At 31.9% G+C, this 18,928-nt stretch overlaps 1 protein-coding gene across 1 annotated transcript; it reads left to right on the forward strand.

Annotated features, from left to right (window-relative positions):
- The first annotated feature begins 454 nt into the window (after nucleotides 1-454).
- On the forward strand, nucleotides 455-2,024 carry E(spl)mbeta-HLH (Enhancer of split mbeta, helix-loop-helix). Its single transcript, XM_073963289.1, has one exon. The coding sequence runs from the start codon at nucleotides 1,127-1,129 to the stop codon at nucleotides 1,772-1,774; it is 648 nt and encodes a 215-aa protein (XP_073819390.1). The 5' UTR covers nucleotides 455-1,126; the 3' UTR covers nucleotides 1,775-2,024.
- Nucleotides 2,025-18,928: the final 16,904 nt, after the last annotated feature.

Below are 18,928 nucleotides of genomic sequence, written 5' to 3' on the forward strand. Positions count from 1 at the left end.
AAGATCAACAGCCTTCTTAATTGTTGACCTCGTGCTGTAACACGAAGAAAAAGGAACAACAAACTGCAAAGACCCCAATCGTACAGTCATGCTGGCGGCGGCATTAAGACACTACTTATTGAGGAGGCATTCGGCTACACAAGCCAAGAAATTGACTGACCGACTGAACGACAAACTGCCAGACAAATAATAATAGTAACAGCAACAACAGTATTATGGGGACGACGAAGACAACGACGACAACAGCAACGAAGACCAAGAAATAATCAAGTACGGCAGTTAGGCAGGCAGCCAGCCAAGCCATCCAGCTATCCAGTCAAACAACAACAACGACACACAAGACATAGCGCAATCTAAACCATTCAACCAACCATCCAATAAGCCCCAGTCAGCAAGGCAGCCAGCTAGTCGTGAGAAATCGACTACAGAATAGTTTCCCACGGTATAACAATCACAACTTAAGTCTTGACTTGTGTATTGTCGGTCGGCCTGTTGTTGGAGGGAGGGAGTAAGGGTATGGGGTATGATTTGTATTGTTGTGCATGTTTGTATGTTTATGAATGCATGTGTTGTTGTTGTTGATTTTCTTTTATGTTGAATTTTTCGCTGTGGAGTGAGTTTGTGTGTTTTGTTGGTATTGGTGGTGGTGGTGATAAAAATATTCTCTGCGTGCGGGCACAAGGGGAATGACGTAAATTCACAGGCTGCCGCAAGGCATGGCCAGGAGAGCATAGTCGGGGGTTGACTGGTACGCTGCTCTTTCTCTGTAGCTGTGTTTTGCTGTGCTGCGAGTATGGCAAATACGCACACAATGTCTCGTTCTCGCCTGCCTGCATGGGAAGTGGTGCTCAGCTTTGATCGCAGCACTCAGCAGCGGCCGTTTGTTATAAAAAGACCGGTGAGAAAAGTTTGTGAATCATTTCAAAGTTAACCAACAAAGTGAACACATCGTTCTTCCATCATCTGCATCCAGAGACAAAGTCTTCAGTGGATTTTCTTATCACACTCTTCAAAGCATTCAAAATCATCACCAATACCAACCAATCAACCTGTGGATTACTAACTTCATATTGCAAAATTAACCTTTGGATTTAGTTATCATCACCCCCAACAACAAGATAGAAAAATGGTCTTAGAAATGGAAATGTCCAAAACCTATCAATACCGCAAGGTCATGAAACCCATGCTGGAGCGTAAACGCCGTGCCCGCATCAACAAGTGCCTCGATGAACTCAAGGATATCATGGTTGAGTGTCTAACCCAAGAGGGTGAACACATTACCCGCCTGGAGAAAGCCGATATTTTGGAACTAACCGTAGAACACATGAAAAAGTTACGGGCCCAAAAGCAGTTGCGCCTCAATGGCAATCAGGATACTAAACTCACCATTGCTGAAAGTTTCCGTGCCGGTTATATTCATGCCGCCAATGAGGTCTCCAAAACTTTGGCCACCGTTCCTGGTGTCAGTGTGGATTTGGGTACCCAACTCATGAGCCATTTGGGTCATCGTCTCAACTATTTGCAAGTTATTGTACCCACCGCCGTTGCCCCCTTGGGAGTTGTACCCACAGCAGCTCATGCTACATCATCCAATAGTCATTTCCAGTCGATGGTAGCTGCTGGGCAAACTCAAATGTCCGCCAACACATCATTGTGTGGCAGTCCAGAACCTCCAGTACTCATCACACCACCTCCATCTGAATGTGGCAGCAGTGAAAGTGGCTCATGCAGTCCAGCTCCCAGCGATTCTGGTTCAATGTGGCGTCCATGGTGAATGGCAAAGTGTGGCAGTAAGGTGTACCCTTGAAAGCACCGGTCCCATAATTGAATCTATACGTCGTTTAGACAATTGCTGGCTAATCGAAATGAGGCACAAGGTTTGAAACCCTTGGAAAGTCAACTTGCCTTTGTGGAAGCTGTTTTTTGCAGCCGTGTATCAACAAAAAAGTCTTGTAAAACAACTGGAGAAGTTGTTCTTTTAGAGCCACGGGCTCCCAAGAAATCTACAAAATGTATTTTTGAAAGAATAAAATAAAATAAAAAATTAAATTGAAGCTAAAAAATGTGTCTTTATATATTGGGTTTTGGGAAGGGAAGAAATTTGGGACGCATCAACATTTTAGCGGGTACTTTAGAAAATCACATAAATATGCAATTTTCATTCAATCAACTTCAAATGAAGATATAAAATAGTGGGACGAAAGGGTCACTGTATTTGCCCTTGGGAAGTATTATTTTTTGCTTCCTCCGTGGCTTTTAGGAACAAAATTCGAATAACTAGAAACAATCTCAGTATCGATTACTTAATGACGCTCTCTGTTCCCTTAAATGAGATCCATCATTCTCGAAGATTTAGTTTACTTTATTCAATAATGATTAGACTTCATATCCGGGGTTCAATCTACGTCTATGACTTTGGATAGAAGGCTAAGCTCAATATCTGCGCTACAAAGTTTAATAATTGACACAGTGGCAAGCACAAATCAATTATTAAAAGAAAATAATCACATATTAATATTAATTGCATATAAAAGTGGGAAGACAGTTGCTATGCATAGAACGGATTATGAGACTAAAATGAAAAGATTTCAAATTATATCTGCACTTAAGTAAGTATTGAAAAGCGATCCAAGAAGAACATTACAAACAAACAAAAGCAAATTAAGAAGAACTATACAAACTGGATAAAATAAATATAATAGAGAAAAACAAGTTGACAAGCAAATGCCCCACGAATTAATGGACGTTACAAAGATGGTACACCACTCCGACCAATATGATGCTCATCAATAAATTCACCTGCTCACGGACTTGCAAAATACATTGCCAATATTCCATTACAACATTAGCCGATGAATCGCCATATAATGTAAAGGACCCAATAGAATTAAAAACTAAATTAATGGACATACATATATATTGAAGAAGACGAGATATTAATATCATTTGACGTGGTCTCGTTGTTCTCTAGTATACCAATAAATCTAACTTTAAGAAAAATGGAACATTTTAGAAAAATATACAAAAATCCCCAAATCCCCCGATCATTGCTGACATTGTAATGGAGGAATTATTGGACGCTTCAATAGAAAAACTGACGCCAAAGACAAGAGTAGTAATGTATACGATATTTTCGGTATAGTTAAAAAAACTAAAATCGGCAACACATTCAGGGCAATAATGAATAAAAATTCCGAGCGGAATGTGTTTCCTTTCTCCAATTTCACAATTTTTATTTCCATATTTACGTCCAAAAAGGGGAATATTTTTGTTCATTAGGTGATTGTAGTAGTTTTCCACGTTTAAAAATATTGATTTTTTTAATTATTTTCTGTGCGGAAAAAATCCCAGTGAAATATTCATGATTGTCCAAATTGAATAGTCTGAACTCATTTAACACAAGCATACAATTCACTCATGAAATGGATAACAATGAAAGACTACCAAATTTGGACACAATCGTAAAGACAAGGAAATGAAGCTATGTTGAATTGGTACCAAAAACCAGAATATGGTTCTATGACTCAATCAGGGTAGCACTCACGCGAACATTGACTACGCATCCTAATATGTATGTAGACGAAATGGATATCACTGACATTCAAATGAGCGTATGTTGCCGGAAAAAAGACGTGATTTCACACCTCATTTGTCCCGTAGCGGAGTCTATCGTTGACCAAAGCCGATAGACCCAAACTACTCAGGCAAGATGTGGTCGAGGCCAGCCGATCATACATTCAACATCCCCTACGGTCTTTAACCGCTGCCGCATCGCGGAAGCAAAAAATGGCGTTGAATTTCCTACCAGCGCTCCCAAAAACTCGCTTGAATTCTACATGTGAATGAAATTCGAGCGAGTTCGAGCGGCAGTACTCGCGCGAGTAGAAAAATAAATCGAGTATACTCTATTTTTACTCGTCACTCGCTCTGTGAGTATGAGTACTTGCAGAGTACGAGAGAGCTCGAAATAGAGTAAAAGTTTAATCGAAGAGCTCTGAAATACTCGCTCGAATTTTACTCACGAGTAAAAATTAGCAAATCGGAGCTCTGTTTCCTACGGAAGTTTGAAAACAGAAGCCCGCCTCATTATCGGAAACATAGGGGAAATTGAGAGGGCTGAAGCTAGAAAAGTTCGAAATAAACCACCCTCAATTACCCAAGAAGTCCACCAATATGAAGTAAGATTATTACATTCGATGTGTTCTTTGGGTGAGAGACCAAAGACAGAGGCATCACTCACACCGCTTCTAAGGGTCACGGGGTGCTAGATGAACCTAAGTCTAGGCCAGAGATGCACACGAAGAGCATGCTATTCTTGGCAATTGTATGGGAAAGAGAGTTGTGTTTAACGTTTTCGTAAAGGCGCGTGCATGGCTGGTCTAGGCCAACTCACAGACGAGACTTTAAGGCAGAGATGAACACGGAGAGAGTACTACTGTATGTTCGTGTATGATGAAACTTTTTTAAATTAAAGTCCTGTGCATGACTGCTTTAAGGTGAACACAGTTTCGTGAGCAGCAGATCGAATAGTCGACTCGACTGAGTTCATGACTTTTGGCACAGCGAGAATCCAGCAAAAGAAAACAGAAGCCAATGCTTAGTCGATCAACATCAAAGGGGGTCTCTCTATCGGCTTAGAATGTGGAACCCAAAGTAATTCTGAACCTCCACTTCCTACTTCGCCTAACATGGCTAGATCAAATGGGGAACCACAATCTTCCTCCAAGAAACCATATAGGAATCAGGAAATCGAACCCTCTACTTTTGTCTGTCTGCTACTCAAAATCGGAGCTGAAGAGAAAAACCACCTTCAAGACTGCAGAAAAGGCGTATACTAGCCACAAGGTGCCCTCCAAAGCTTGGAAAACCGGTAAAAAGGGCGTGAAACCGATCCCACACGAACAATGACTGGAATGACCGGGATTTACCCAGTGGATTGGTAATGAAAAGCAATAATCGTCTTTTCGACTTTTTGATTTTGGTCTAAAACCGAATGAAAGTGCGATTTTTCAGTTTGACGTTTTTTCATACTTTTGTATACCCTCAGCCTTTAGGCTAGAAAGGGTATATACACTTTCATACGGGCAAAATGTGCCTCGTCGAAATAATGGTTTAGACCCCAAGTATGTTTGGACGAAATGTGTTTCAGATAATTTGGAGTTGATTTAGCAATGTCCGTCTGTCTGGCTGGCGCGCACGATAACTCTCGAACGGATGAACCGATTGGGTTCAAATTTTGGCTTACGTGATATTTTGTCCAAACTTAGTTTAAGTTCGAAGATGAGCTATATCGGTCCACTACTTCCGGTACCTCCCCCACAAAAATTCCAAAATGTTCGGAAAATTTGTGGGCACGATAACTCTTGAAGAGAGTAACCGATTTGGTCCATTCTTTGCACATCGTGAAATTTCTACCAGACTTAGATGAGGTTCCAATATGGACTCACTCCTTCGTGTACCTCCCACACAAAATTTCGGATAAGTTCAGTTTAGGACCTGCTCTCGAATCGCTTTGATTTTTGTTGCAACAACTTGTATTCACTTCCCCCATACGATGGTACAAGTTTCATCAGGGGCAAGTCCATACTTCCTGAGAAAATAAATTCGATCTGTCCGGAGGTGAAAGTTTCGCTTCACATTGGCTGAGGGTATATATCTGTCGGCAAAGCCGACTGACACTTTTTTACTTGGTTTAATAAACATTTAAAAAAAATGTTTTTCCTAAACGATGATTTTTTAAAAAATATTTTTTAAATACGTGGAGTTTTTACAATAATACTTTTCCATAACTGGATTTTTAAAAATATTTTTTAAACACCTGGAAAATATTTCTACAATTCGTGGAAAATATATTTTTTGATTAAAAAAAACTTTTTCAATACTTGCATTTTTTAAAACATATTTTTTCAATATTTGTAGTTTTTAAAAGATATTTTTTCAATACTTGGATTTTTTAAAACAATACTTTTTTAATACTCGCAGTTTTTAAAAAAATATTTTTTCAATACTTGGATTTTTTAAATATTTTTTTCAATACGGGGATTTAAAAAAAAACATTTTTTCAATGGAGTGAATTTTCTAACAAATATATTTTTCAATACGTGGATTTAAAAAAAATATATTTTTACAATTCGTGGATTTTTTAAAAAAAAAATATTTTTCCAATTCGTGGATTTTTAAAAATATATGTGTTTAATACGTGGATTTTTTAAACTATTTTTTCAATACTTGCAGTTAAAAAAAATATTTTTTTCAATACTTGCATTTTTTAGTACTATTTTTTCAACACTTGGATTTTTTAAAAAATATTTTTCAATACTTGCAGTTTTTAAAAAAATTTTTTTTCAATACGGGTGAATTTTCTAAAAAATATTTTTTCAATACGTGGATTTTTTAAGAAAATATTTTTACAATTCGTGGAAAAATATTGTTTTAATACGTGGATTTTTTTAAAAAATATTTTTATAATTCGTGGAAAAATATTGTTTTTAATACGTGGATTTTTTTAAAAATAATTTTTCAATACTTGCATTTTTTAAAACATATTTTTTCAATATTTGTAGTTTTTAAAAGATATTTTTTCAATACTAGCATTTTTAAAACATATTTGTTCAATATTTGTTTTTGAAAGATATTTTTTCCAATACTTGGATTTTTTAAAACAATAATTTTTTAAAACTTGCAGTTTTTTAAAAAAAATGGCATAAAATGAGCTGGCCAACTATGCTCGGATCGAAATGAAATTTTTATCACAGGTAGATCTCGTCGCCCTGATCACATATATATATATAACATTTATTGCGGAAGTCCATACTTCCCGAGATATGGGCCTTTGCAGTTCCAAAAATTCCTTTGTTAAAGGCCAGCGGATAAGAGAAATTTTTAAATTAAAAAAAAATTCCCGTGCCCTAGATTTGCACCTGTCCATAGGAGAAAGTCTTAAATCCCCGGCCGAGGTCCGGCTACTTAAAAAAATACAATTTAAAAAAAAATTTTTTTTGAGCATAGTGCGTCAACTCAACTTGTTCCAAAAAAATATTTTTTCAATACTTGGATTTTTCAAAAAATATTTTTTTCAATAGAGTGAATTTTCTAAAAAATATTTATTCAGTACGTGGATTTAAAAAAAAATATTTTTACAATTCGTGGATTTTTAAAAATATATGTTTTTAATCCGTGGATTTTTTTTAAACAACTATTTTTTTCAATATTTGTAGTTTTTAAAAATTATTTTTTTAATACTTGGATTTTTTAAATAAAAAAATATTTTTTGAATAGAGTGAATTTCTAAAAAATATTTTTTCAGTACGTGGCTTTTTTAAAAAAATATTTTTACAATTCGTGGAAAAATATATGTTTTAAATACGTTGATTTTTTTAAATACTTGCAGTTTTTTAAAAATATTTTTTCAATACAGGGATTTTTTAAATATTTTTCCAACACGGGGATTTTTCAAAAAAAAAAAAAAAAATCATTACGAGTGAATTTTCTAAAAAAATATTTTTTTAATACGTGGATTTAAAAAAAAAAAATATTTTACAATATTTTTAAAATTTTTAAAAATGCATGTTTTTAAACATGTTTAAACAACTATTTTTTCTATACTTGCAGTTTAAAAAAATATTTGTTTTCAATACTTTCATTTTTTAAGACTTATTTTTTCAATATTTGTAGTTTTCAAAAATATTTTTCTCAATACTTGTATTTTGTAAAAATATTTTTTCAATATTGGATTTTTAAAAAAAAAAAACTTTTTTTGCATACATGGATTAAAAAAAAAACTTTTTTAAATATTTGGATTTTTTACAAAAAATATTTTCCTTACCTGGATTTTTTCAAAATATTTTTTCAATACGTGGACTAAAAAAATCAATACCTAGATTTTTTCAACAATAGGTTATCTACACGTTCATTTAAAACAATCATAGCCCCGATTTTTCAATACGTGGATTTTTAAAAAAATATTTTTTCCATACCTGGATTTAATATATACCTCAATACGTCGGTACATACCTCAGATCCAACAAGGTGTTTCCAGTCAATGTTTACTCCTCGGATCAGTCGAACATCCAGTACACGCGGTAAATGTCTCCCATCAATCACAACGTGATCAACTTTGTTTCTTGCTTTTTGATCTGGTGGCAGCCATGTGCCCTTATGAATGTCGAGATGCTTATATCTGGTGCTGCACCACCATGTTTTTTTGCCGCTGAGGAATCTATCAGCCTCATTCCGTTGTCAGATGTTTTATTAAGCATTTCCCGATTGTTGGCCCAAAAAATGCTCCTTTCCAATTTTGACATTAAAATCGCCTGGAATATTCGTAATGTCCGGGGCAGGACAACGGTCCTATTTTTTTTCTAGGCGTTCGCAAATTAGATTATTGGTCTGCTCGTCCTTGTCTTCGGTTGGGAAATGGGGCAAATAAAACTAATAATGAAGAATTTACCATTTATCCGAATTGTAGCAACTTTTTCATTCATGGGGGTAAAACTGGAGTCTACATATTTTATCCTCCGACTAACTACAAATCAGCAACCTTTAAGGTATCGTTGTGACGCCTTTTCCAAACCATCGTATTTCCTGTATGGCAGTAATGTAGGCATAGGACTTTACAAGTATATCCGCCAGTGCGTAAGCATTACCTTCTCTATAAAGAGTCCGAACAGTTCAGGAGCAGATTCGAATATAATGGCTTTAAAATGTTTGCGGTATTCATCAACTTCAGAGGGGTTTGTTTTTTTTTTTTATATTATGTTGCTTTTTGGAGGGATGGGTTTCTATCCCAACGTCCAAGGTTTTTTAAGGTTCTTATTGACAGCGCGTGTTAGCTCACTTCCTTTAACGAGTGTTAAAGGCAGCTCCCCACTTCAGTATTCACTTGAAATGAAAGAGGGACTAAGATAAGTCCTGGGCTTTGTCATGTTAAAGCCGGTCAGGTTCGTTGCTTGGTATCTTTCATACCCTACGTCACCTATGCAGTACTAGAAAGATTTATTTTAGGTATAATACATTTTTCTCCGAACCTTAGGGTCCCACAAAAAGTTTTTATATCCAAAATTAGGTCATGATTAAATATAGCAAAATTCTAAGTGATATCTCAAACCCTCAATGTACTCAGACCCCATGTTTCATAGTCAGTCTCTGGATCAACCGTTACTAATAAAACGCAATTAAATTAATCACTACAGCTATTTTAAACAAAACTCAATGGCTTCTTATCAGAATAGTGTTATAATTGCGTCAGAAATCTAAACACCGTCCACTCAATAAACTTCCCAAAAAACGTATGTTCTTTTAATTACTTACGACGTAGTATTAATGACGTACTCTCTTAACGATCGTTCGATTGTGAATCATCTGCTGATATCAAATTATCAATGGGCCACTGTTTTGTTTTGTTATGTGTTGTTGCTTTTCTTTTCTACCAAACTGACTAACCGCTAACTGAGTCAGTCAGATTTTATGTTGTCTAATTAAATCAAGAATTGTGGTAGGTTTATTAATAAAACCCCCCAACTCCTTCTTGTCTCCTCCATGAAATTTTCATGAGCGGAACTATCAAAGATAATTTCTATCTTGTCAATGGAAATGAGGAAATTAAGAAGATTGATCACTTTTTGGGTGGGATGCACTATTTCCCTACCCATATCTATGTTTACATGCATGTGCTGGCCTTAGCCGGATACCGGATACAATATCAAAAAACAAAAAAACAGGCTATCAAATGTCGTACTAAGCTGTTAATATGGCTAACCAAACATTTGAATGATGATGGAATGGATTTGGTTCCCATGATTCCCGGATGGTGATAATGATGATAATTATGTCCAGTAATGAATATCATAATGAAGATCATTGATCATCTTAATTATGTTACCACCACCATCATCACCAGTCATGTCCATCATCATCAGCAGCAGCAGCATGATTATCAAAGAAACTTCAGAAATGATTAGGCAACCGACAAACCTCTTGATGACAATGTTGTTGTTACTGCTTTTCTTTCTTTGTGGAAATTCTGATTTAAAACAATTTGAGTACAACAACAACGCCACCAGCAACAACAATAATAATCCACAACAACATTAAACCCATCTTCTTTTGTTGGTAACCAACATTTACATATCAAGCAGCAGAGGGCAGCCAGAGCATTAGCGCAACAACAGCAACAACATTTATTATAAACCCAAATGTACCCATGCGCCGCTGCAACATCAATAAAACTCAGCCAGCCAGTCAAGCACAAGCCTAAACCCAACCAGCCCATTGCATCCATCCCATACTAAGAGGCACTATGCCGCATTGCAACCCATCTCAATCCAATCCCAGTGGCATATTGAGCGTGTGCCATTCATTGTCATGTAACAGCATCCCATATTTACAAAACGTAACTGAGGTCCAAAGAAACTTAACATTCAACCCCCCTATCCTCATCCTCCTCCTTCCATACCAAAACAAAGTCATCTTATCTTGCCAGAGCATGGCTTAAGAAACTTGCACACATGCATCTCAAAAGGTTTATAATGAAGAGGGAGGGTAATAGGCTGTCTGCTAGCTAGCTGGCAGACAGGCCGACCGTTGTTGATGATGATGACGAAAATAAAATAAAAAAAAAAAATAACACAACAAAGGTTCCAATAAACCGGATTTAATAATAAAAAAGCTAAAGACTTTGTACATCCCGAACAGCAGTTTATCTGGGCATTTTTTCCACTATGTCTGTCCATTTTGAACAACCGTGTGACCGTTCAAAACTACTCCATCATCATACGGTATGTTTGCTGTTGCTATTGTTGTTATTGCAGGTAGGCACAGTGGTTAAAAAAAACTATAAATAAAGGACGCTTAGACAGAAAAAAATCAACACGTGGAATATTTAAAAAATAGTTTTCCAATACGTGGATTCTTTAAAAAAATATTTTTGCATACGTGAATTTTTTAAAACATATTTTTCAATACGCGGATTTTTTAAACAATATTTGTTCAATACGTATTTTCTTTAAAAAAATATTTTTTCAATAAGCAGATTTTACAAAAAAATATTCAATACGTAGTTTTCTTAAAACATATTTTTTCAATATGTGGGTTTTTTAAAACATGTTTTTTCAATACATGGATTTTTTAAAACATATTCAATACATGGATTTTTAAAAAAAATATTTTTTCAATATGTACATGGATTTTTTAAAACACATTCAATACATGGATTTAAAAAAAAAACATTTTTTCAATACATGGATTTTTTAAAACATATTCAATACATGGATTTAAAAAAAATATTTTTTCAATACGTTAATTTTTTACAAAATATTTTTCAATACCTGGATTTTTTTAAAAATATTTTTTTAATACATGGATTTAAAAAAAATATTTTTTCAATACGTTAATTTTTTACAAAATATTTTTTCAATACCTGGATTTTTTTAAAAAATATTTTTCAATACACTGATTTTTTTAAAAATATTTTTCAATACGTGGATTTTTTAAAAAAATATGTTGTTTTTGGATTTTTTAAGAAATATTTTGTTTTTGGATTTTTTAAATATTTTGTCAATGCGTGGATTTTTTTAATAATATATTGCATGGACCTGGATTCTTTTAAATATTTTTTTAAATACGTTAATTTTTTACAAAATATTTTTTCAATACCTGGATTTTTTTAAAACATTTTTTCAATACGTGGATTTTTTTAAAACATTTTTTTCAATACTTGGATTTTTTTAAAACATTTTTTTCAATAAGTGGATTTTTTAAAACATCTTTTTCAATACGTGGATTTTTTTAAAAATATTTTTCAAGCACGTGAAATTTTTTAATACGTGGATTTTTTTAAAACATTTTGTCAATACGTGGATTTTTTTAAAACATTTTGTCAATAAGTGGATTTTTTTAAATCATTTTTTCAATACGTGGATTTTTTAAAACATTTTGTCAATACGTGGATTTTTTTAAAACATGTTTTCAATACGTGGCTTTTTTTTTTTTTAAAAAATATTTTTTCAATACGTGGATTTTTTTAAAACATTTTTTCAATACGTGAATTTTTTTAAAACATTTTTTTCAATACGTGGATTTTTTTAAAATATTTTGTCAATACGTGGATTTTTTTAAAACATTTTTCAATACGTGGATTTTTTAAAACATTTTTTCAATACGTGGATTTTTTAAAACATTTTTTCAATACGTGGATTTTTTAAAACATTTTTTCAATACGTGGATTTTTTAAAACATTTTTTCAATACGTGGATTTTTTAAAACATTTTTTCAATACGTGGATTTTTTAAAACATTTTTTCAATACGTGGATTTTTTTAAAACATTTTTTCAATATGTGAATTTTTTTAAAACATTTTTTCAATACGTGGATTTTTTAAAAACATTTTTTCAATACGTGAATTTTTGTAAAACATTTTTTCAATACGTGGATTTTTTTAAAACATTTTTTCAATACGTGGATTTTTTTAAAACATTTTTTCAATACGTGGATTTTTTTATAACATTTTACGTGGATTTTTTTAAAAACATTTTTTCAATACGTAAATTTTTGTAAAACATTTTTTCAATACGTGAATTTTTGTAAAACATTTTTTCAATACGTGGATTTTTTTAAAACATTTTTTCAATACGTGGATTTTTTTAAAACATTTTTTCAATACGTGGATTTTTTTATAACATTTTACGTGGATTTTTTTAAAAACATTTTTTCAATACGTAAATTTTTGTAAAACATTTTTTCAATACGTGGATTTTTTAAAAACATTGTTTCAATACGTGAATTTTTATAAAACATTTTTTCAATACGTGGATTTTTTTAAAACATTTTATCAATACGTGGATTTTTTTTAACATTTTTTCAAGCACGTGAAATTTTTTAGTACGTGGATTTTTTAAAACATTTTTTCAAGCACGTGAAATTTTTTAATACTTAGATTTTTTAAAACATTTTTTCAAGCACGTGAAATTTTTTAATACGTGGATTTTTTAAAACATTTTTTTCAAGCACGTGGATTTTTTAAAACATTTTTTCAAGCACGTGGATTTTTTAAAACATTTTTGTCAATACGTGGATTTTTTTAAAAATATTTTTTCAAGCACATGAAATTTTTTAATACGTGGATTTTTTACAAATATTTTTCAATACGTGGATTTTTTACAAATATTTTTCAATACGTGGATTTTTTACAAATATTTTTCAATACGTGGATTTTTTACAAATATTTTTCAATACGTGGATTTTTTACAAATATTTTTCAATACGTGGATTTTTAACAAATATTTTTCAATACGTGGATTTTTTACAAATATTTTTCAATACGTGGATTTTTTACAAATATTTTTCAATACGTGGATTTTTTACAAATATTTTTCAATACGTGGATTTTTTACAAATATTTTTCAATACGTGGATTTTTTACAAATATTTTTCAATACGTGGATTTTTTACAAATATTTTTCAATACGTGGATTTTTTACAAATATTTTTCAATACGTGGATTTTTTACAAATATTTTTCAATACGTGGATTTTTTACAAATATTTTTCAATACGTGGATTTTTTACAAATATTTTTCAATACGTGGATTTTTTACAAATATTTTTCAATACGTGGATTTTTTACAAATATTTTTCAATACGTGAAATGTTTAATACGTGGATTTTTTAAAAATACTTTTTCATTTTTTTTTTGATTTTTTTTTTCAAAACCTGGATTTTTAAAAAAAAACTTTTTCATTTTTTTTTTGATTTTTTTTCAAAACCTGGATTTTTTTAAGAATATTTTTTTATTTTTCTTTTCAATACGTGGATTTTTTTAAAAATATTTTTTCAATATTTTTTTATTTTTTTTTCAATACGTGGATTTAAAAAAAACAAGTAAGAAAAGCGTTAAGTTCGGTTGGGCCGAACTTTTTATACCCTCCACCACAAATTTCAGCCACTTCGGTGGATTAATGTGCCCACAACCTTCAAAATACCGAAATTCGGAAGGTACCGTTCTATGGGGGCTATATGATGGCGTGGACCTATACCTACAAATTTCTTGGGGAAAGTTTTATACGTCTAAAGAAGACTAAATACCAAATTTCAGCCATCTCGGTGTGATAATGAGGCTAAAACGTTCAAAATGACGCGTACTTTATAAGGGGCCTTATGTGGGGGCTATACCAAAACGTGGACCTATATAACCAAACTTTGGTATGAATGTTTTCTGGCCTCTGAAGACACAAAATACTAAATTACAACCAATTCTGTGGTCAAATGGGTGTAATACATTCAAAATATATTAAAATGACGCGTACTTTATATGGGGCTTTATATGGGGGCTATACCAATACGTGGACCTATATAATCCAACTTTGGTAGGAATATTTTATGGCCTCTGGAGACACAAAGTACCAAATTACAACCAATTCGGTGGTAAAATGGGCCAAATATCTTAAAAATTCCTTAAAACGACGACGCGTCACGCGTCATTTTGTATGGGGGCTATACGAAAGCGTGGACCTACATAGCCCGCTTTCAATACCAAAAGTCCTACGTAAATATAACATATTTTCCCAAAATTTCATCAACCTACGTCAATCCGTTCAGACGCTAGAGTGATTTCCACAGACGGACAGACGGACGGACATGGCTATATCGATGTAGAATTGCACGCTGATCAAGAATATATATACTTTGTGGGGTCTACAATGATTATTTCGAGTAGTTACAAACGTAGTGACAAACTTAATATACCCCCATCCTATGGTGGAGGGTATAAAAAGAAATTTATTTTTTTCCAATACTTTAATTTGTTTTTTAAAATATTTTTTAATTTTTTTTTCAAATACTTGGATTTTTTAAAAATATTTTTAATGCGTGTTTTTTAAAGATTTTTTCAATACGTGGATTTTTTTTTAAATTTTATTCCAATACTTTGATTTGTTTTTTAAAATATTTTTTAAATTTTTTTCAAATACTTGGATATTTAAAAAATATTTTTTCAATACGTGGATGTTTTTTTACTTATTTTTTCAATACTTGACTAAAATCTTTTAATAGTTTTTCAATACGTTTTTTTATTTTTTAAAACGTGGATTTTTAAAAAATTTTTTTTTCTCTACATGTATTTTTTTAAATATTTATTCAATACATGGATTTTTTAAAAAATATTTTTACAATACTAAAATTTTTTAAATAATATTTTTTCAAAACGTGTTTTTTTAAATTTTTTTATGTATACATGGATGTTTTAAAACATTTTTTTTTAATAATTGAATTTTTTTAAAAATATTTTTCAATACGTGAATTTTTTTTAATACGTGGATTTTTTCAAAATATTTTTCAATACGTGGTTTGTTTCAAAATATTTTTTTAATACCTGAATTTAAAAAAAAAAAATATTTTTTCATAACGTGAGATCTTAAAAAAAATTAGTACGTGGATTTTTAAATCAATATTCTTCATATACATCATATACATTGATTTAAAAAAAAAATATATAATATAAACAAATACGTACATATATAAACATGTTTTTTAAATATTTTTCACATACGTGGATTTTTAAAAATATGTTTTTCAATACGTGTAGTTTTTTTCAAATACGTGAAATTTTTAATACTTGGATTTTTTGAAAATATTTTTCAATACGCAAAATTTTTTAGTACGTGGATTTTTAAAAAGATTTTTCAATACGAGGTGAATTCTTAAAAAAAAAGTATTTTTTCAGTACTTGGATTTTTAAAACAATATTTTTCATATACGTGGATTTTTTTTTTAAATATTTTTCATATACGTGGATTTTTTTTAAAATATTTTTCATATACGATGATTAAAAAAAAATAAAATATAAACAAATACGCATTTGAATATTTTTTTTAATATTTTTCACATACTTGGAATTTTTAAATATGTTTTCAATACGTGAAAATGTTTAAAAATATTTTTTCTAACGTGCATTTTTTTAATATTTTTACAATATGTGGAATTTTTAAAATATCTGTTCAATAAGTATATTTTTAAAAAATATTTTTTAATAGGAGATTTTTTGTAATATTTATTCAATACGTGATTTTTTTAAAATATCTCTTCAATAAGTCCATTAAAAAAATATTTTTAATAGGTGTTTTTTTAAATATATTTTCAATACGCGGATTCTTTAAAAAATATTTTTTTTTTAATATTTTTTAAACATTCTTTAATACGAGAAAAATTGTAAAAATATGTTTTCAATACATGCATTTGTTAATATTTTTTCAATACGTTTATTTTTTAAATATTTTTTTCGATACATTGGTTCTTTAACATTTTTTCAATACGAGCATTTTTTTATAAACATTTTTTTAATACGTGAATTTTTAAAAAAATATTTTTTCAATACCTGTATAGGAATTCTGTAACTTTTATCGATTCGAAAGTTGTTAAAATTTCTTTTGTTTTTGTAACAACTACAAAACAAACAAATGAAATTGTTGTAAAATAAACAATGAGTAATGTTGTTAAAAAGTTACAGAATAGGGGGGCAGCAGGGGGCCTATTCTGTTACTTTTTAACAACTTTACTCATTGTTTATTTTACAACAATTTCCTTTGTTTGTTTTGTAGTTGTTACAAAAACCAAAGAAATTTTAACAACTTTTCAATCGATAAAAGTTACAGAATAGGCCTACTGGATTTTTTAAAATAATTTTGTAATACGTGGATTTTTTAAAAAAATTATTTTATAGTACGTGGATTTTTTAAAAAATAATTTTATAATGTGTGGATTTTTTAAAAAATATTATTTATTTTCAATACGTGGATTTGATATTTCTTTATTTGTTCAATACGAGGATTTAATTTTTCCTTATTTTTTCAATACGTGGTTTTAATTTTTCTTTATTTTTTCAATAAGTGGATTTTTTTTAAATTATTTTATAATACGTGGATTTGACAAAAAATCAACACATGTATTTTTTCAACAAATATATTTTCAGTACTTGCACTTTTTAATACATATATTTATTTAAAAATAATTTTATAATACGTGGATTTTTTTTTTTTTTTTTGAAATATGGGATTAAGCCTGAAAATTTTGAAATGCTAAATAAAAATAATTTTATAAAATCTTCTCTTCAAATAAACCACTGTCGCCCCATTTGTTGTAGTTCGCTGTTATGGATTTACCCTTCATTATGTTACCATGAGCTGGCTAAGTGATAGCAGCGGAACTCGACATAGATCGTGTCCATAATCATTGTAATGTTAGCCCATCAACTCTTCCGCCGTTCGGTGGTATATGTATGGCGACCGTGGCCGCCGTCATTCAAGATACTTCTCACCATTAGTAATCAAAGTTTTTGGCGTGTGAGCGAATTGAGTGCTGGGAGATATTTTAAACCAGGCTTAGATGACTGGCTGGCTGGCGGTGGGTTGCTTTGGGTACTTTGTAGTTGTGTTTACAATGTTCACCATGGGGTCCCCCCCGTTGTTCTGTTTTGTTGGTGTAGTTGTTGGTTGGTTGCATGGGATCGTATTTTGTGTTCACAACAAGCCCAGAAGAGCCTGTGGCCCCTTTTTTATATTAAGTCAATGCGGCTGACTGGATTGCTGACTGTTTGTCTTTGCATTGCGCGCTTGTTCTTTGTATTTGATTTAGCTTGCGTCTGCACGTCTTTACCAATGTAGTCGTTAGTAGTTTATTGTTGTTGTTGTTGCTGTTGTCGAGGCAGCAGTACTTTCATGCCGCTTTACCAAAAGGGGCACAAAGCACAAACCACTCCACTCCATCCAATGCCTTGTCATGGCATGCCTTAAGACGTCAATGATAGCCATGGCAAGACGAAATATACCTCCAACCACTGCCGGTAAACAGCCAAGCAAACAACCACAATAAAAAAGAAACACAAACAGCACCACCAACAACAACAACAATACGGTCGTGATCTTGCCGTAAGTAGTCTTGAATCTTGAAATTAAAATTAAAAAAGGGCAGGTGTGTCGATCGTGTGAGAACCACGTTCCAAACCATTTTCTCACGATCGTCGCTTTGATATCATAATGTGGTTGTTGTTGCTGTGGCTGTTTAAATTGTTCGTGTTGTTGCTTTTTTTACTGCTGCCATACTTATGGCCTTAAATGCATTATGTGGTGGTATTGTTGTTGACGTTCCTTGTAGTCGTTTCTTGAAAAAAAAAAAACAATAACTACAATGGCATATATTCGTATGGCCATCCATAGCGTCTTGTCGTTCGTATAGGAAGTTTGCTTGGCATGATGGCTGGGTAGGTAAGGCAAAAGTAAGGCCAACCTCGTTCTTTGTCAAAGCTTGAAGGGTGATTTCGAGGTGGTTGAGGTGGTGATCGTTTACATTTCTTTGAAGGAGGAAAAAGGAGAATGTTTTCTTTTTATTCTACAAATGCAGGCAATCTTTCCTTGCTGTCTGCCTCCTGCTATAATCAAGAAAAAGAACTCGTGTCGCAAATTACTTTTCGCAGGGTGCCACAAACAATATTGTTATTCAATAAAGACTTTCATTAGGTCGCTTGATGGAGTGATGCGGGAATTATTGTCGCCCTCTCCTGGAAGCATTGAAGGGCGGTATTAAAACATTTTAGTATTCAGCTTTGTTTGAAGTGATAAGACGACGGCAACGGGTGTTCTTAAGTTTTTTTTATTCGATAGAAAATTCTAATCGTTCCTTATCGCCGTTAAGTAGAGTAGGTAAGTTTTTCGTTATATTTTGCAATAATTCGTCCAAAAATGTTTTTTTTTATACAAATTAATGGGGATTTCAAGGCTTTAATAATGAATAAATGGGTGATGAAATAATGGGTGACGTAGGGGATGGAAGATACCAAGGAACGGTCCTGACCGGTTTTAACATGGCAAATCCCAGGATTTATCTTGGTCCCTCTTTCATCTCAAGTGGACACTGACCTCTCCGTGGTGTCACCTGGGGAACTG

This window comes from Musca autumnalis, unplaced genomic scaffold (assembly GCF_047663935.1).
Source record: "Musca autumnalis isolate F117 unplaced genomic scaffold, ASM4766393v1 scaffold_1, whole genome shotgun sequence".
Lineage (NCBI taxonomy): Eukaryota > Metazoa > Arthropoda > Insecta > Diptera > Muscidae > Musca > Musca autumnalis.